At 39.9% G+C, this 20,846-nt stretch overlaps 1 protein-coding gene across 3 annotated transcripts in view; it reads right to left on the bottom strand.

The window, feature by feature from the left end:
* The window catches only part of Tpk1 (thiamin pyrophosphokinase 1), a 370,262-nt gene that overhangs the window by 252,152 nt on the left and 97,264 nt on the right, over positions 1-20,846 (bottom strand). For all 3 annotated transcript variants that reach the window (XM_052173583.1, XM_052173581.1, XM_052173582.1), the window contains one exon: positions 19,519-19,588. In XM_052173583.1, coding sequence (XP_052029543.1) covers positions 19,519-19,588 — 70 coding nt within the window. The remainder of the gene's footprint in view (positions 1-19,518; positions 19,589-20,846) is intronic.

The raw sequence follows: 20,846 nt of genomic DNA on the forward strand, positions 1-20,846 counted from the left end.
GGGTGTGCACTCGCTGATAAGTGGAGCCCAGAAGCTCTGAACACCCAAGACACAATTCACAGACCATATGAGGCTCAAGAAGAAGGAAGATCAAAGTGGGGATACTTTGGTCCTTCTTAGAAGTGGGAGCAAAATAGCCTTGGGAGGAGATAGAGAGAAAAAGTGTGGAGCAGAAGGAAAGACCATCAGGGGACTACCCAAACTGGGGATCTACCACATATCCAGTCACCAAATCCAGCACTATTGTGAATGCCACCAAGTCCTTGCTGACAGGAGCCTGATATAGCTGTCTTCTTAGAGGCTCTGCCAATACCTGACAAAAACAGAGGGGGGTGCTCTCAGCCAATCATTGGACTGAGCACAAGGTCCCCAATGGAGGAGTTAGAGAAAAGATCAAAGGAGCTGAAAGAGCTTGCAAGCCCATAGGAGGAAGTACAGTATGAATCAACCAGTATCCCCAGAGATCCCAGTGACTAAACCACCAACCAAAGAGTACACATGGAGAGACCCATGGCTCCAGCTGCATATGTAGCAGAGGATGGCCTTGTTGGACATCAAGGAGAGGAGAAGCACTTGGTCCTGAGAAGGCTCAATGCCCCAGTATATAGGAATATCAAGGTCAGGGGGGCAGAAGTGCGTGGGTCGGTAGGTGGGGAAACACCCTCATAGAAGTAAGGGGAGGGAGAATGGAATAGGGGTATTCTGGAATGGGAATTGGGAAAGGGGATAACATCTGAAATGTAAATAAATAAAATATCAAAAAAAAACACAGAAAAGAATAATAAAGCCAATAAACTGCTTTAGGGTTTAGCATTGAGAGCCAGGGAAATGTGGATGGACATTTGTGGGTACTTTAGATTGCAGAAGACAAACACACACACACACACACACACACACACCATCACTGAGTTCCTTTTGTCTTGGATATCTACTGCTGAGTTCCTTTTGTCTTGGATATCTACTGCTGGCCATGAAGCCTACCCTGAAGTGTGGCTCATGTGAACAAAAACTTCTAAAAGGAATCTGTGTCTGCAGAGATGTATTGGCTAGTGAGCACTTGAGTGCTGTAGAGGGACAGACTGTCGCAGGTCCAGAGGCTAATTACCTTATCTTGGCTAAGTTCTGTCTCTCTGGAACAGACATTCTTTGCCTACCTCTGTGTCAGAACTAATGTGTTGTGACAATATATAAAAACCTCTTATAATCTATTAACTTAGGAGGCAACTAGCTTCTATAATCTGAAAGCTAAGAATGCCAACAGCTAGCATCTGAGTCTATAGCACAGCTTCCCCCATGTCAATGGAGCCGCCTCTCTGATGGACTTCCCAGAGAATGTTAAACTTGCCTTGATTCAGGACATTCTGTGTTCTGTAAAAGTATATAAGCTTTGTGAAACTGCTTCCACACTGGAACATGGAATTTGGGTAACCTAAATCTGTATTCCTGGGCTATGGTCAATCCAAATGGCTCTGTATAAACCCTTAATCTCTTTAAAATGAGAGCAATGGTTTTTGTGTCAAGATTTATATACTCACTGAGATCCTATGGGGGGAAATTAAGTTTTCTTTTGCACACATTTGCCAATTGGAGACAGCCTTTTGACTAGGGATGGAAGTTCATATTCCCTTCCCCCCAATGCACTTTCAACTCTGGGATCTAGGCTGGCTTGAACCTGTGCATGCCCCGTGAATGTTGCCACAGTCTCTGTGAGTTCATATGTGCATTAGTCCTCTTGTGTTTGGAAGACACTGTTAATTTGACTCTATCCATCCCCTTTGGATCTTGAACTTTTTCCAGCTCCTTTGCTCTAGAGCGCCCTGAACCCGAGGGGAGTGATTTGATGAAGACATTCCATTTAGAACTGATTGCTACCAAGTCTCTCACTCTCGAGATATTGTCCAATTGTCATTCTCTAGATTTTATTTGGCTGTCCTTGATGTGCTAAGAAACTTACCTCCTTTAAGTATAAAAGGAAGTTACATATCTCTCCATAACAAAAATAAACAAACAAACAACAACAACAACCCACCCTGTGGTCCTGGGAAGAGGAACACATGCAGATGTGTGCCCTCAGAACCTCAGCTCTGCTGACCACATGATCTTGTCCAAGAAAGGAAAGATGGATAGGAATTCAAGCAGTTTCCAGTGCCCATTCCGCTAAGTGCAAGGCCTACTTTGCAGTTCTTAGAATGTAAGCATGTCTGTGGATCTGCCAACCAGCTTACTCTAAATCCTACATGCTTTCGACACCCATTCTCTAATCTTCCCCCAAAGGGAAATTTATGGGGACCCTGGAACACAAAACCAACCTCTCATGGAATTCCCCTCCAGCTGACAGTTAAAAATGCAGCCAAAATTGAATTTACTTTGGAGGTTGACAAGTTTCCTTTAATACAGAGATATTTCAAACAAAAAAATTAAAATAGGAACATATCATGCTTGTCTCTTCTTCTTTCTTAGCTAGAAACCCCCAGTGTCTCAAGAATCTCATGAGAAACTCCATTCAGTCAAAGCAGGGTCTTAATGTCCTTGTGTAGCCTTATGGTTCATAACTTCATCTTATCAGACAACAATGCCATCCAAAGATTCTTGGGAACCACTGTGACACAGCACTTATCAAAAAGAATGAGAAAAGACAACACGGATTCTTTGTATCTTTTTAGGGTGTGAGTTGAGAAATGAAAATGTTGAATACAGTCACTGCTAAGACACAAGGGACTCTACTTTGAAAAGCTTACCCCCATGCTCTTAAGTATAAACTGGATTTTCCTCCTGAGCCAAACTCTCTTTCCATCAAGCCTAATGCTGAAATCTATGTTAACAATCTTTGATGAATTATTTATTTGTATTTTTTGAGATTATATCATTTCTGTTTCGCTTTCTTTCCTCCAAACCCTCCTATATAACCCATGCTTGCCTTCTTTAAAATTAATAGCCTCTTTTTTATTAGTTGTTACACACATATGTATACATATACATACACATATACATATGCATATACATATACTCCTAAATACAACCACCTCAGTCTGCATAATGTTCCTTGTATAAATATGCTCTGTTCCTGACTGCTAAGATTATTTTTAAAAATAAATAAAACCAGGAACCTAATCGGTTAAGTAAAGCAACAGGGTTAGTAATTTCAACTTCATTAGACATCATGGTAAAGGATGATTAGAGAAGTTTTCTTTTCTAATTTAGATCTATTGAAATAGGGACTTATTAGTAAAGGTTTCTGGTAAAATACACACTGAATCTTAGTTTTGAAGGAAAGTTTATACTGTATGCCTGTTGAATAAAAGAAGAGGCAAAACTCAAATTCATGGAGAACGACTCAAAAAGCTCCAGAGATAGCTACCCTCGATCATCTTAATGTAAGTGCCATTTGGATATTTTATCATAAAATTTATAATGAGCACTTGAGTAACTGAATTCCATCTGTCAATCTTCTCTTTCCTAGCAATAAGAGACATTGCTGCTTTGGTTGCAACTTAGTCATCCAATCAAATATCATGGTCTGTTGCCAAACACAATGATATCGACCCTAGAATTAAGGGTTTTTCCCTGAATCTCCATCCATCAATAAAAAGCTCCAATTTTAATAAATTGAAAATCACAGCAGAAGTATATGAATGACTGCAACCACACACATAAATGGCTTGTGTAAGTATGCATGAAAAGCCAAACAGAGGCTATCTTATGACTTCTCTTCCTTTGCAAAAGAAGACTCAACCATTAATATTACTTGTTGGTCTTCCAGAGGACCCAGGATCAAGTGTTAGAATCAATGTCAAGTGACTCATGACCATCTAATACTTCCAGCTATTGAAGATCTGATTCCTCTAGCCTCCTTGGTTACCCGTATTTATATGCACATATGCACCTACAGATAAATATAAATCATTAAAAATAGCAAAATCATTTTAAAAAGCTAAAGAAAAAACACAACTCAGAATCTATTGTAATTTGTAATTGCTCCGAATCACTATTTTTTCAAGATATAAAATTAAAAGAGCCATATGTTACTCCAAACTTTTGACAAATGCTGCCAAGATTTTTTGAACAATCAACAGAAGGTAATTTATTTCTGAGAATTCCATGCACAGAGCAGGAAGGGAAAAGGTTCTGTCAGGAACATGCTTTATGAACTAGAATAGCCATAAAGAACAATGCCTCTGATTAAATTTAGTTGTAAACTGACTTCCTGCAGCTGCTAAAAGTGATCTCGCTCTAAGAATTTATTCCGAGCTCAGGAATGATCTGACAAACACTGCCCTTTGCATGCACATTTGGCCCTCTTCTTGGACCCTCAAATGATTCAAAGCCACACAGGGTAACTTTGAGATCTGTGATTTATAGCATTTGATAACCAGCTGGCTCAAATATATTAATAAAGTAATCTAATCAATAATTCAAGATAAATATACCCTCACAGTCTGTTGTGTAAGGTTCTTTAATACCATGATTTCTGGAGTTAATACTCTTTTAAATGTGCTAATCATTTCTCCTGTCCATCATTTTGATTCAAAGATCCAATAGTACTGGCCTGTTTACAGAGCTCAGTGATTTGACTGTATAAATCAAATCACTTTTTAAATTTTTAAAAATTTGACTTTTTAAATAGAAACTTATGGTAGCAAATGACTAATCACTGCTCAGGGTATATTGTATGAATAAAGCAGAACCAAGTACTTGCTCATGCCAAAGGAAGGTTTGTGCAGGTCTCCTTCCCATGTATATTAAAGCATAGGGAAAACTGTATTTCCTATCTGTGCCTGAAGTACTTGAAAATAGTGACAACAAATCCCATCACTAAGGCAAGTTGTCATAGGGAGGTGGAATTAACTATTTTATATAGTGAAGGTTGTTGACTTCAAATTTATGCTCAAATTCTTGACACCAATTTATTCCATAAAAAGATGTATATATTGTCTTGTCTTATAAAAACATTTAATAAGATTGACCTAGCATTTGAAATTTTTTTTAACTGATGCAGAAAATGTAGGCCATTCATGAGTCTTTTCAATCAGTTCTATAACCCTCATTGTTGACCCCTTCCAGGACTTTCATCAGTTCTAATTTGTGTAACTAACGAACATCAAGAAGCAGTCCTTGAGAAGCAGTGGCAGACGCCAGTTAAAAGGTAAATGTGGGAAGAGCGTACTTTGTAGTTTGGTTTCTGTTACTGTTCTGAACACCATCACTGAAAGCAGCTCGGGGAGAAAAGAGGTGATTTGGCTAACATGTGTGGATCACAGTGTATAAGAGAGTGAAACCAAGGCAGGAACTCAAGAAGGACAAGAACTCTGGCAACTCAAGAGGGCAAGAACTGATGCAGAGGCCACGGAAGAGTGCTGCTTATGGACTTGCTCTCTATGGCTTGTTCAACCTGCTGTTTTCTACAGCTCAGGACCACATGTCCATAGCATAGACCACAATGGTGCATTCTTAAATCAAGAAAATATCACAACAGTTTTGCCTACAGACCAATTTTATTGAGGTATTTTCACACCTAAAGTCCCTTCTTTCCATATGACCCCTGGCCCTTGTTTGCTGACAGGGCCCACAGAAGAGATAAGGAGTCTTCAAGGAGAGGCAGTGGGTTAGGGAATCATGCAGCTCTGACTGACTAGCAACCAGACTGCTTCTTTATTTATACAGGTTTCACAGAACAAAAACAGACTAACAGTTATCCAAGAAGTACAGATTATGTGTTTGATTTTTTTTTATTATATGTTCAGGTTTACACGTTCAGTCATAATTAGAAAGTACAAACAAAACAGATTTTAAATGTTTTATCAGCCCTATAATTCCAACTTAAATAATCTAAAGACTCACCTCCAAAGCAAACATACATTTATGACAACCTGCTTTTAGGACAGAAGTGTTTGTAGTTTGAAAGCACTCCAAATTAACAGAAAATGTCTGAAACAGTCTTTATATGAATAGCAAACACTAATACTTAACTCATTTTACTCTATGTTGCATCACTGATGCTGTAAAGTAGAAGTTTTAGTCAATCTATCTTATCCACTGAGTTTTATTCCTCCAAGAGTGTATCATGTATGGCCCCCTATCTTTAACCTACATCTTCAGAGAGCTCTGAGTTTGTTGCAAAGGGAGGGCCTTGAATCTGTAATCTGCCCTCCTGGCCGGGCAGTTTGTCAATGGTCTCTGCTCACCCTGCACCGATTATACTGATTGACTTTGCTCAGGGGCAGATGCCCCAAGAAGATACCTGGAGGAATGGCTGCATCTACTATGTATTTACCTGTGCTTAATGATCTCCAGGGCATAAGGAAGACTTTCAACCAGGAACGGACAAAGTTAATTTCACTATTTTTTTAAAAAGACTCAGACATAATTTTCTCAGAAAATGACATAAAATTAATCGCAATGCAGAAAGTCCTCAAGAATGACAGACACAGAGACCAAAACCCAAAAGTGGGAGCTAGGAATGGCAGCAACTGGCATGCATTCAGCCCAGCTTTGCTGGAACTGTGTCAGACAGCTGTGCTGGCTTATGACTCACACCGTTTCTAGTAGATAGACCTGTTCCACCCTAGCTTGTGTCAAGTTCAGAAAAACTCACCAGTACAGATAAGTTAATTGTGTTGAATACATGCACAAATATATAATTCCCCAGGCATTAGAAGATTACACACCAGCACAAACAGCAAACTACTGATACACATTAATATGGGCCAATGCACAAGTATTTGGTAAGAAAGAGAAATCCAACCCAAACAACACTATATCTTAGAGCACGATCATAATTTGAAAAGAGCTTGAAATCATTGTATATGTAGTACAAGTGTGTGCATAACAGTTCTTAGGGCATGTGTGACCCCTCCCAGGAACCTCATCAGGTGTTCACCAAGCTATTCTATGCTCATTACACCAAACCTTTGAAAGGTCATCCTGAGTTTTCTTTGCTTATGCACTACTTTATTATTAGTCAATGTATTATTGTTTATCAGAATTTCCCTAAATACTCCACAGATAGTAATGTCTTCCTGAAACCCATAACATAAGTGCTGCACTAGTGTAGCCTCACATTCAGATTGAATTTAAGGTACCTCACTACGAAATTCCCAACCTGGAGCAACTGCTACCTGCCATGGGACAGGCAGAGCAGAAATGCTTGACTTGTCACTACTGAAGGCATAAAGGAAACTTGCTACCAGATGCCTGAGTTGGTTATGCTGGTGAAGGCTTTAATAGCTGTCTTAGGAAGTGCCCCCCTCCATGGTCAGTTGCTTAGTTATTTATTGTTTTTCATTTTTGTTGATATAGTGTACATGCTTTTGTCTATGTGCACATGTGAGTGTAGGTACACATGCAAGTACATGTCTGTTGGGGGTCATTTGTTTATCTGTTTGTTTGGAGTATGGAGGACACGCCATGGTGTGCACATACAGGTTAAAGGATGAATTGCAGGAGCTAGTTCTCTCCTGCTACCTGTAGAATCTAGGGCCCAATGTCAGTTATCATGTGGGTAACTAGAGACCTGGACTTAGGCCTTCCATACTGATTAATCTGTCTCCCAGCCCCCGCTTATATTAACTGGATTTTCATCCTGGTTTACATGGAACACAGTTTAACAGGGATAAGTGAAACCACAACAGTCATCTTCTGGGCAGCGTGGCCAGTCTGCTGATAGGAGACTTGCAAGCACAGAACAAACTGAAAATTTAAAAAGGGAACTCTTTCCAGTGCTATGTCTTGTGCATTCTTGAGAATGACCTCACCTCACCACTGAGTTATATCCTCTGCTCGGAAGTCTTAACAGTGAGAAAATTAAGATAAGACGTGTTCTGCTTTTCTTACTAAACAAATCTTTCCCTCAGTCCTCTCACTGAGCAAGAGTGCTCAGCAGAGAAACTTGTATGAATGCAGGACCATCTCTGAGATGCCTGTCCTTTTTTTCTGAACTTTTAATTAATTAACTAATTAATTTTTTTTACATTCCATATTTTATGCCCCCTCCATCTACCCTCTGACTGTTCCACATCCCATATCTCCTCCCCACCCGACTGTCTCAAAGTGGATCGGGGACACCCCAATGTCCCTCTCCCACCCCATCTGACCTCTAAAGTCCCTGGGGTCTCCAGTTGCTTGAGGGTTAGGTAGACCATCTCTGAATGAACACAGATCAGGCAGTCCTCTACTGTATGTGAGTTGGGTACCTCCTGTCAGCTGGTGTATGCTGCCTGTTTGGTGGTCCTGTCTGAGAGATCTCAAGGGTCCAGATTAATTGAGACTGCTGTTGATCCTACAGGGTCACCCTTCTCAGCTTTTTCAACCTTCCCTTTCAACAACAGGAGTCAGCTGCTTCTGAGCATTGGTTGGGTGCAAATATCTGCATCTGGCTCTTTCAGCTGCTTGTTGGGTCTTCTGGAGTCATGCTAGGTCCCTTTTTGTGAGCACTTCATAGCCTCCATAATACTATCAGGCCTTGGGACCTCCCCTTGAAAAGGATCCCACTATGGGCCTGTCACTGGACCTTCTTTTCCTTGGGGTCTTCTCCATTTCCATCCCTGTAATTCTTATAGACAGGAACAATTATGGGTCAGAATTATGACTGTGGGATGACCCACCTCTCCCTCATTTGAAGCCCTGTCTTCCTGCTGGACATAGGCTCTTGAAATTCCCTCTCCCTACTGTCTGGCATTTTATTTAAGGTACCTCTCTGATTCCTGAGAGTCTCTCACCTCCCAGGTCTCTGGTACATTCTGGAGGGTCCCCCAAACCTTCCATATCTCAAGGTTGCCTGTTTCTATTCTTTCTGCTGGCCCTCAGGGCTTCAGTCCTTTTCCCTCACCCAATACCAGATCAGGTTCTCCTCTCCCCACCACTCCCCTGCCCTGTACACTTCCCCTCCCAAATCCCTCCCTCCTTCCCCACTTGTGATTGCTTTCTTCTCCCTCCCAAGAGGAACTGAGGTGCCCTCACATAGTCCAAGTGGATCAAGGACCTCAACATAAAACCAGATACACTGAATCTAATAGAAGACATAGTGGGAAAGAGCTTTGAACTCATTGGCACAGTGTCCTAAAGAGAACTCCAATGGCTCAGGCTCTAAGATGAGGAATTGATAAATGGGACCTCATGAAACTGGAAAGCTTCTGTAAGGCAAAGGATATAGTCAATAAAACAAATTGGCAATCTACAGATTGGGGAAAAAAATCTTCATTAACCAAACATTCAAAATTTATAAAGAACTCAAAAAGCTAATCACCAAAAAAACCAAACAACGCAATCAAAAAGTGGGGTATAGAACTAAACCGATATTTTGCAACTGAACAATCTCTAATTGATAAGAAGTGATCAGAAATGCAAAACAACCCTGAGATTCACCTTACACCAATGAAAATGGCTAAGATCAAAACCTCAGGTGACAACACATGTTAGAGAGGATGTGGAGAAAGAGGAACACTCCTCCATTGCTGATTGCAAACTGGTACAACCACTCTGGAAATCAATCTCAAGGATCCTCAGAAAATTGGAAATAGATATACCTGAAGACCCAGCTATAACACTCTTGGGAATATACCCAAAAAATTCCCCATCATGGCACAGGAGCACATGTTCCACTATGTTCATAACAGCCTTCTATGTGATAGCCAGATGCTGGAAATGACCTAGATGTCCCAGAACAGAAGAATGAATACAGAAAATGTGGTTCATCTACACAATGGAATACTACTCAGCTATTAAGAATGAGGACATCCTGAGTTTCAGTTTTCCAGGCAAATGAATGGAACTAGAAAATATCATCCTGAGTGAGCTAACTCAGACCCAAAAGGACATGCATGGTATGTATTCATTAATAAGTGGATATTAGCCCTCCAAAAAGGTACAAAATACCCAAGATACAGTCCATAGAACTCAAAAAGTTCAACTAGTTGAAGTGTCCAAGTGAGGATGCCTAGTCCCACTTGGGAGGGAGAAGAGATGCTTGTCTTTTAAATTACAGTATTCCTTCCTATGCATCTCAGCTACATAAAATAATGTTTACATAAAATTAACCTGTAAGACTTCCTATTCAGATTTCTGTATGCATCATTTGCTCAGAAACAAAGATGAAAAAAACCCTCACCATTTCAAATATCCTTAGACAGAACACCATCAAGTCATAGCTATTTCTTAAGACTATTCTGCAAATTAGACTAAAAAAAAAATCTAAATCCCAGTCACAAATAAAACACACACACATACACACACACACACACACACACACACCTTTCACACTTACCATTGATGTACATAGTGTATGCTGTTCTCAAACTATTAATGAATTCAAATCTAAGTACCTTGCTCAAAGGAAGATATATTTGATAGGAATTAGAATACAAAATAGTGTAGCAGTCTGTCATACATGAAACATAAGTAATTTTAAGCAAAAATAAATATTATTTTTAGATATAAAACATTTATATTACATATAATTATAATGGTACAAAAGTATAATATAAAATTATATTCTTCAGTATTAACATACCTAAAATCTGATTTTACACGTGAGAAATTCCTTGCATAAAAAATAGCTTAGTCTCAGTGACCTCTGTTGAGATATCAATGAAAGAACATTAATTCAATAAGTTTTCAGATGCTCATTAGTGTGCTAGATATTAGAGGCATGCAAAGATGATTAAGTGTGATTACCAAAATTGAGCAGTTCACAACCCAGTGAAAGGTATAAGGCACATCTTCGCAAGATAAAATGAGAGAGTAAATAATTAAAAAGCATTATGCAAAGTTAGAAAGCAATAGATCAGTAGAAATTTATAATCTAGGAAAGGACATAATTCCTTACAACTCTAAATCAAGGTAAAATAGGAATGTGACATTGTGACTCATAGGCAGGAGCCCAGTGAATGAGACAAGCTGGAGCAGGCTGGAAGAAGAGGTGTGCTCAGGTGCACACTCAGCGTCAGCTGAACACTGGTATGCAGTCAGCATTGCTACAAGAAATGCTGGTGCCCTCCTTTAATACTACTCAACAACCAGCACAGTACAGGGTTTTCAAGCATTGATTATTCTGTTCAGAACAGAGCCTGCCTAGCTCTGTGTACAGGTAAGCCATGAGACAAGGCTCAAACAAAATAAGAGAGTAGAAGAACATAGCATGTTTAGGACAACTCTCTGTAGAAATTAAAGGAAAAATAAGACGTATCTGAAAACATAAATATAACTCAAGGTAAGGAGCTTTAGCTTTTTCCCATAAGACAAAGGAGAATTTCCCTCAACAATCAACCACACAGGCACATACAAATATATACCCATATGTATTCACACACCATTGAACTGCAATGAACCCATGTCTCATAATTTATTATACAGAATATTTTCTCTCTATATAGCTCGACAACATAGCATATGTGTTTCTCAATACACTATTCTAGCATGCAAACAACGAGTTAAATCATAACATTGTCAAACAAACATGTCATTTCTTCCCTTCTGATCACACTCACCTTCTTCTACCGGCTTCCTGATCCATCGGGTTCCCGTTATCCTCCCAATTAAACCCAACTTTTGCTTTCTTTTATTACCTTATTTTATATCTAGGTGTGAACGCTTATGTGCATATATGTATACTCTATGCATGCCTGGTGCCCACAGACGTCACAACAGAGCAGAGCATCCCCTGAAACTGGAGATACAGAATGTGGTACACTACCACAAACAGCTGGAAAACAAACTTGAACCTGAGTCCTCTCCAGGAGCAGCAAGTGTTCCTCACCCCTGAGCAATCTTTCTAGCCCCATCAACTCTTGTTTTTTAATTGCACATCAAGCCTCCAGATGTGATTTCAATTCCTAGAACCCACACAGTGAAATGAGATAACTTACTCGGCATAAGTTATTCTCTGACCTCCACACAAATGTGTATACATAGACTAAATAAGCAAGTAAGTAAGAAAATGTTAAAAAGTATCTTTAAACTGTTTGTCATGAAGTTAAGTGACTCTTGTATCTGTCGCTGTGTCCTGTATTTTACTGCACTAGTCTACAGGCTGTTTCCATGTCAGCACCAAGTTGCTGTTACTGTGGCTTTGTAGTACAATTTCAGATTGGTTATTTTACTATCTCTGTCAAACCCTTTCTGCTACAGATAGATTTAGTTATCCATTCCCCTCTTTTTCCATATAACTGTTGGGATTCATTTTACTACCCTTGTGTTGTATACTATTGATACGTTCATAATGATTTCACTGAATCTGTAGATTCCTTTCAGAGTCAAAGAAAAACAAGAATCTTCAAAACCCCAAAGTATTCTCTAGCAAAGATTAAGGCAGAAATTCGATTTCAAACTAATTAAAATAGTAATAAGTAGAATCCCTCAAAGAGTTAATTCTTTGAAAAAACTGACAAGATTAACAAACCAGCCAAAGAATGGGGATGATAACCAAGAGAGTCAAATGAGAGAGAAGGGGGTTAGTTGACAGGGTCCAGGTAAAGAAAGTGTATCATTAATAAGTACTTTAAAAACTTATATTCCAAACACCTGAGCTATTCAGAATAGATTGGTAATAACTAGATATATATGGCCTGCTAAAATTAAATCAAGAAGATATAAGTATTTAAGTAGATACATGACAGATAGGAAGAATGAACTCATCTTAAAAAATTTATTACTTATTAAAAATAAGTAATAGATACTTTCCATCTTGAAAAGGACTTTCGGGAGCAAATGGGAGTCACTGCTAACTCTTGAGAGACGAGTTAAGCTCACTGGCCTCACACTGCTTCTCATCCTAAGAAAGGAGGGGGTATGACCAATCCTATTCTTTGAAGTCAGTATTAGTCTCATAACAAAATAAGATGGGTAAACACAACTTATAGAGCATGTTCTTTGTTTAGAGGACAATTTTTCTTTAACACTGAGATATATTGTTAGATTATTAATTGAGATCTGTCTGAAATTAAAACCATTCTAAATCTTGTGGAATGCTAAAATGGTATAACTACTCAGATATTCATTTATTTAAAATTTAATTATGTAAGATAGCTGGGCAATTTTCAAAAAAAAGGGAACTTTTTTTTTCTTTCTTTTTTTTTTATTCGATATAATTTATTTACATTTCAAATGATTTCCCCTTTTCTAGCCCCCCCACTCCCCGAAAGTCCCGTAAGCCCCCTTCTCTTCCCCTGTCCTCCCACCTACCCCTTCCCACTTCCCCATTCTGGTTTTGCTGAATACTGTTTCACTGAGTCTTTCCAGAACCAGGGGCCACTCCTCCTTTCTTCTTGTACCTCATTTGATGTGTGGATTATGTTTTGGGTATTCCAGTTTTCTAGGTTAATATCCACTTATTAGTGAGTGCATACCATGATTCACCTTTTGAGTCTGGGTTACCTCACTTAGTATGATATTCTCTAGCTCCATCCATTTGCCTAAGAATTTCATGAATTCATTGTTTCTAATGGCTGAATAGTACTCCATTGTGTAGATATACCACATTTTTTGCATCCACTCTTCTGTTGAGGGATACCTGGGTTCTTTCCAGCATCTGGCAATTATAAATAGGGCTGCTATGAACATAGTAGAACATGTATCCTTATTACATGGTGGGGAGTCTTCTGGGTATATGCCCAGGAGTGGTATAGCAGGATCTTCTGGAAGTGAGGTGCCCAGTTTTCGGAGGAACCGCCAGACTGATTTCCAGAGTGGTTGTACCAATTTGCAACCCCACCAGCAGTGGAGGAGTGTTCCTCTTTCTCCACATCCTCTCCAACACCTGCTGTCTCCTGAATTTTTAATCTTAGCCATTCTGACTGGTGTAAGATGAAATCTTAGGGTTGTTTTGATTTGCATTTCCCTAATGACTAATGAAGTTGAGCATTTTTTAAGATGCTTCTCCGCCATCCGAAGTTCTTCAGGTGTGAATTCTTTGTTTAACTCTGTACCCCATTTTTTAATAGGGTTGTTTGGTTTTCTGGAGTCTAACTTCTTGAGTTCTTTATATATATTGGATATTAGCCCTCTATCTGATGTAGGATTGGTGAAGATCTTTTCCCAATTTGTTGGTTGCCGATTTGTCCTCTTGATGGTGTCCTTTGCCTTACAGAAACTTTGTAATTTTATGAGGTCCCATTTGTCAATTCTTGCTCTTAGAGCATACGCTATTGGTGTTCTGTTCAGAAACTTTCTCCCTGTACCGATGTCCTCAAGGGTCTTCCCCAGTTTCTTTTCTATTAGCTTCAGAGTGTCTGGCTTTATGTGGAGGTCCTTGATCCATTTGGATTTGAGCTTAGTACAAGGAGACAAGGATGGATCAATTCGCATTCTTCTGCATGCTGACCTCCAATTGAACCAGCACCATTTGTTGAAAAGGCTATCTTTTTTCCATTGGATGTTTTCAGCCTCTTTGTCGAGGATCAAGTGGCCATAGGTGTGTGGGTTCATTTCTGGATCTTCAATCCTGTTCCATTGATCCTCCTGTCTGTCACTGTACCAATACCATGCAGTTTTTAACACTATTGCTCTGTATTGCTTGAGGTCAGGGATACTGATTCCAAAAGGGAACTTTTATACATCACATTTACACGCACTTGAACAAGTAATTGCAGGCCAGTGAATAATAATCTCTATTGTTTTAATGGGAAGAATCAATAGTAATAGATATTTTTTAAGTTTATTCTTTGTTTCTTCCTACCCATTATCATGCTGATTATCATTCTTTGCTTTTGCAATAGGAAGACTTATTTGTTCGTTTTTACTTTTTTTCAAACAAAATCTGGTACCTGAAGGTGAGTTGATTTTAGGATTAAAGGCCGATAAATGCTGAGGTAAAGTGGCTTTGACTTGAGGTGGAGAAAGTCATACACAGAACTACAAGTACTGTGTGACTATACTGCAGGAAGCATCTGAAGTCATACACAGAACTACAAATACTGTATGACTATACTGCAGAAAGCATCTGAAGTCATACACAGAACTACAAGTACTGTATGACTATACTGCAGAAAGCATCTGAAGTCATACACGGAACTACAAGTACTGTATGACTATACTGCAGAAAGCATCTGAAGTCATACACAGAACTACAAGTACTGTATGACTATACTGCAGGAAGCATCTGAAGTCATACACAGAACTACAAGTACTGTATGACTATACTGCAGGAAGCATCTGAAGTCATACACAGAACTACAAGTACTGTATGACTATACTGCAGGAAGCATCTGAAATACACTGATGGCGAAGTGCACAGGCACCTTGCCTCTGTGCTTTCCCATAGAAGTTCCCCTTCCCCACTCTTGCTTCTTCCTGCTGCAAGTGAAAGGCTTCCCTCTCCCTCCCTGGCCATTCTGAGAGGGCCAGGTCTGGTGCTGAAATATCACTGTCTCTGTTTCCATATAGGCACCCCTTAAGGACACCACCCCAAGGAGCCACAGATGGCAGCTTGAGCAGACAAATGACAACCTCTCTTGTCTCCATGTTGTCTAAGCTGGCACTCTCACTGATAAAGGGCTGAGCGCTTCCCAGGTGCATGTAGCACCTGTCCTTGGGGAAGAAACACAAAAGCCAACATCCTTGGGAAAATTAAGGTGCTACATTTGGATAATAAAAGAGAAACAATCAGGAGTCACCAATAACTAGAGCCAGTTGTAGAAAACACCAAGTTCCTGAGAGCACCATAAAGTTACTCCTTAGGTCACAAAAGTTTCTCCTGGAAGTCTCAAGAACCCACCTTGATGCCTGAACAATGATATCTTGTTTGAAAAATGACTTGCCTCATCGCCTCCCCTGTCACCCTAATATGCAAAGAACCCCTAGCTATGCTGTATACAAACATGAAGCCCTCTAGGCTTGGGGTCACACTCCTCCCTGCACAATAGGAACGTTTGCAATCTGAGCCCGACTTATATTAATAAAATAGACTCTTTTACATCTTTACAACTGGCCTTGCAATTCTTGAGTTCTCCTGGGGTTCCCCCCTCCCCGAATCTGCGACACAGCAAAGGCATGGGGGAATGGAAACTTCCAGGGCTGGAGGCATCAGAGGTGAGGAGCCCCAGACAGAGTGGTAACAATGACATGGTAGTGAAGAAGAAAATCAGCTCAGAGGCCTGCACTACAGTGTGTCTGTGCCCAACAGTACTGTACTGTAAGGTTAGCAGTGTGCTGCACTACAGTGTGTCTGTGCCCAACAGTACTGTACTGTAAGGTTAGCAGTGTGCTGCACTACAGTGTGTCTGTGCCCAACAGTACTGTACTGTAAGGTTAGCAGTGTGCTGCACTACAGTTTGTGCCCAACAGTACTGTACTGTAAGGTTAGCAGTGTGCTGCACTACAGTGTGTTTGTGCCCAACAGCACTGTCCTGTAAGGTTAGCAGTGTGCTGGAGGAAAAGGCTCATGTTTGCTGGTCTGATGGCAACAAAATGTAATCAAGATCCTGAGGAAGGGTGTGGTTCCAGTGCAGAACTGGGGCTGCCAGCAGGAAATGCCAGCCTGGGCTACATAATGCATCTAGGCCAGCCAAGTCTACCTAGAATCTCACCCTGTTTGAGAACCAAAATTTATCTTTCAGGGTTTTAGAGCACTAGTCTAATATTCTAAAAGTACATAGTGAGAGAACATTAGATACTCCTAATAAGGTGTATTTCTAGTGTTTAGCCATGTACTTCCTGGGTTCCACGATAACTAGTCATTGCATTTCTGCTAACTGAAAATGACTGAAGTCAGCAGCCACTCTGAGTCTTTTGACTCAGTGCACCTCAGAGGCACCAAACCCAAGAACATGCCACTGCTGTGTAGAATGCCTTCTCTTGGTGTTCAGACATTGCTTCCTCCTGCTTCTTTTGCAGTCCACCATCTCTCCTGTGCATGGTTCATAACCCAGTTCCTACCCAGAATGCGGCCTCTTGAAGGCCTATAGCACTGCATCCTCCTGAGCCTCCCAGAGTGTTCTGACTACCTCACCTGTCTCCCTCAATCTTCTCTCTCCTGTGGCTCTGTTGAGGAGTAGGGCCGTGGCAGGCCTAGCCAAGGCTGAGGACACACTCCCATTTTGTAGGTTCTTCGCGGAGGCTAGCTTCATTGTAGACTGATATTCAGAAGCAGAGTGACAAGCATCCATGGGTAACACATCAGACATTGCCTCTCACCCAGAAGGAGAGAGGTCCAGAAGGACTCACTTACCCTGTCCCTAGATAACCCTGCAGTCCCTAGGTAACTGCAACAACCCCTGCTTCCACCTCAGACTTCCCTTCTCCCTCAAATGCATAAATGCTTCATGTTGCCTTCAACCGGAGACTGTTCTTTAAAAATCCATTTTTGTTGACTAACTACAGGGCTCTAGAGTGTAGATGTGCTTGCTAATGAATAAAAATATGGGGGAAAAAAAGGCCAGCCTCGGCCCATAATCTGTAATTTGGCCTTTTAAAGCTCAGCGCCTTGTTGGCATTCTATTTTGTTTTTCAGTATGAGGGCTTTTTGTTAAAAAGAAAATACAATTAAAAGGAATTATGTGTAGTCACCTGTATCCAATTAGTTTTACTAGTTAGGGCCTGGCAGTGATGAGATTTATTCAATGGATTTAATTCCCATGCAAAGCAGTTCCTTTCCCTTCTAAGAACTCCACCCTTCCCCAGGCCAACCATGTCTCAAGGCATCAGAACAAAAGTCACTGCAAGCATCACCACAACCTGAAAATCAATAAGTTTTAACTACATCGCTAAACATCTTCATGTGTGGACAAACAGTTGTAAGAATAATTTATACATTTCTGAATGTCTTCAATAAGATAATTTGTAAATTTGGCTGGGTATAACACCTGTGATCCCAACACTTAGGAAGCAGAGAACTTGTGGGTTTGAGGCCAGCCTGGTCTGCATTGTGAGTTCTAGGGCAGCCAGGACTATGTCATGAGAACCTATCTCAAAAAACAATACAAGAAAACCAAACAAACAAAAGAATATTTATAATATGATAAGAAATACTTGATTATTATTTTGAAATTCATTAAAATAATATCAAAAATAATGTTACTTGTTTCCAAAATCACTAATGTTTTGCTTTGAAATATGAATAAAAATGTTCCCTTTTATCTATGCGGCCAGTGCCGGCTCAACTAAATAAAAATAAAATACCCAATATAAAGATCTGAAATGCATCAGAAGCATTTCAAATGGGTCTCATAATCACGGTATAGGTGGAAAGCGCTGAGTTAATTCTTCCCAAGTCCTGCTTTTAATTATGTTCTTGAGTTGTATCTACCATTAGGAAAGTAATGTTCGACTGCCATGCTCCTGAGCGAAGTCTACCATTAGGGAAACAGTGTTTAAGGGCCAACTACTTGGTAGCAGCCAGGCTATAGGCATGAGACAAACAACACCCAATTTATAGTTTATAACCTGAGCCCTGTGACATGATTTCCTATTCTGAACTATGTGCCAAGGCACTTTTTAAAACAACTTGGATGTTTCTCAGACATTGTCCATGCCAGGTATTTGTTAGAGAAACTTGCAAAGCTGTGTAGTAAATGAGTAAATGAAATTTAACTGTCCAAGGCTGTCACTATTATTGCCTCTTTAATAACTGCAGCCAGTCTCCAGACATTAGCAATAGCATCTGATCTCAAAGGAAACACGACTTCTCCACGATATGCAACCAGCTGCTCTCAACAGCACCTCTGGTATTAGAAAGCTGAAGTTAAACATTCTGATGTTACAAAGAAAAATACATGATTTCAAACCACATATGTTTAATGCCCACACAGGGCCTGTTATGTCATAATATTTTTATTTTTGTTTTGGAAGCAAGTAGGCGATTTCTCAAATGCCAACCCTTTCAATATAGCTGCTTACACATACGAGAATGACTGAACAGCTCATTCACAAGCCGTGAGTTTTCACAAACTGTGTACTCAAATCTACACCATGAAATCTTGTGTTTCCAAATGTGTTGGGCCACAAACACGTTCACATCTGAACTACTGTGAAAATCTGTTTCTATCAAACATGTTCTCTCATTGAAAAATAGCTCATCATACAAAGATCAGGAAACCAAGAAGACACAGAGAGCAACACATTAGATAGACTCTCCCAAAAGTCTATAACTCAGAAGTAATTAAGAAACAGCAAGTCCTACTAAGATTTATTTAACACTAACATAAAACCTCACATTTTCTACATCAGACTATCTATTTCTTTGCCAGGAGTCCAGCTTTTATTCATTTAAAGTGTATTAGTACCAATATAAATAAACATTTTAGGTTTTATTTTAGCCAATCTTTAAAGTCCTCACAAATTTCAATACATGATAACTTGACTTACTTAGGCTTTAAAGTAATAGAATAGAAATTTAAAAAGAAGAATAAGGCTGATCCTAATCCTAAGAGATCTCAAAGAGAGAAATAATGCATCCTGGTTACACAGCTCAGCCTTCTCACAGAGGTGGTTTCCTATGACAAAGATGAAGAAAAAGAAACAGTCCCCAAGAATGATTAAAAGTAAGGAGTGGCAGATGCAAGGAGCATGCAGACACTGAGGGCTGGAGCTTACCTTTCTCTCTCTCCTTCAGTGAGGTCATATAAGTGGTTGGCACCTCCATCAGCACAGGCTCTTAAGAGAGCTTCAAACAGAAAGAATACAAACCATGTCAGTAAAGATGGCAAAGCGCAGTCTGTCGTGTGAGCATCCTAAAGGGCACTCAGCACACTGCCACACTACCCCGGGTCATGACATTTACCTTAAGTCTGCTGTTACTACAAGACTCTACATAGGAAGACAGAACCACCCACAGACCCTCTGCATCTTTTCCAGTCCCTCTGAACAGAGGTGGAGAGGATGTGGTGCTACCCTGTTATACATTTCCCCCTCTTACTCAGAAGCTGGGTTCGGGCTTATGAAGGCAGCAGGACACAGCTTCTGACAGTTGCTCTACGTTAAAATGCTGGCTTTGGAATCCTACTGCGAACAGTGGCACTTTCCAGACAGCCCGCCTCACGGTTCTGTGCCTCCTTCGCCTTCTCTGTAAACACTGAAGACCTTCCTTTTTTTCTCTGATGTTTTGAACATCAAAATTATGCATAAGCAAACTACCCTTCCCAGAGCTGAGGGAGTATGTCTCTCAAGTTCTGACGAATTTAAGTCATCTTAACTCAGTTACTTCTTGTCGTCCATCCTGTTTACCTTTCTGTCTCTGGGAATTCCACTGAAACATTCTGTGGACAGTCTCACAGGCCCTCAACCTTTCTACAAATGTTTCAGTCTTGTCTTTCTTCTGTATGTGACCTTCCTTCAACTTTCTTTCCATTTATAAAACCTCTCTTCAATTATGTCAAATATCAATATTATGTTAATAACTGTATGTTAATATTAGTTAAGATTACTGTTTTTAAACTATTAAATCAATTTTTAGGAAGGAGCCTTTATGCCATTTTGTTTCTACTTTTTAATACTTCTTTTTAAAATAAAATTAAAATGAGATAAAACAAAAACTAACACATTGAAAATGGACAAAACATAGAGAAGGACAAAAGCGCCAGCAAAGGCAAGAAAAACAAAGTCCCACTCGCTCTCACATTTAGGAAACTCATTAAAAACACTAAGCTGGAAGCCATAACAGATGTGTAAACAGCATTGTGCAGAACTGTGCCTGCTGCCTGGGTCTCTGCGAGTTCATATGAGATTTGATCATGTTGATTTAGAGAGCCATGGCCTCATTTACTTATTTTTCTTTTAAAAAAAAATCTTTGCCCTAGGAGTTAAGATTGAACTATTCCTTATCCAATGGAATAGGAACTGTTGCAAGATATTGTGATTTAACATGACATCATAGCAATCTCTTTATCTTTAACAGATCAATGTCTTGTCTTCTGGCCCTACAC

The sequence above is a fragment of the Apodemus sylvaticus genome, chromosome 2 (genome assembly GCF_947179515.1).
Source record: "Apodemus sylvaticus chromosome 2, mApoSyl1.1, whole genome shotgun sequence".
In the NCBI taxonomy this organism is placed as follows: Eukaryota; Metazoa; Chordata; class Mammalia; order Rodentia; family Muridae; genus Apodemus; species Apodemus sylvaticus.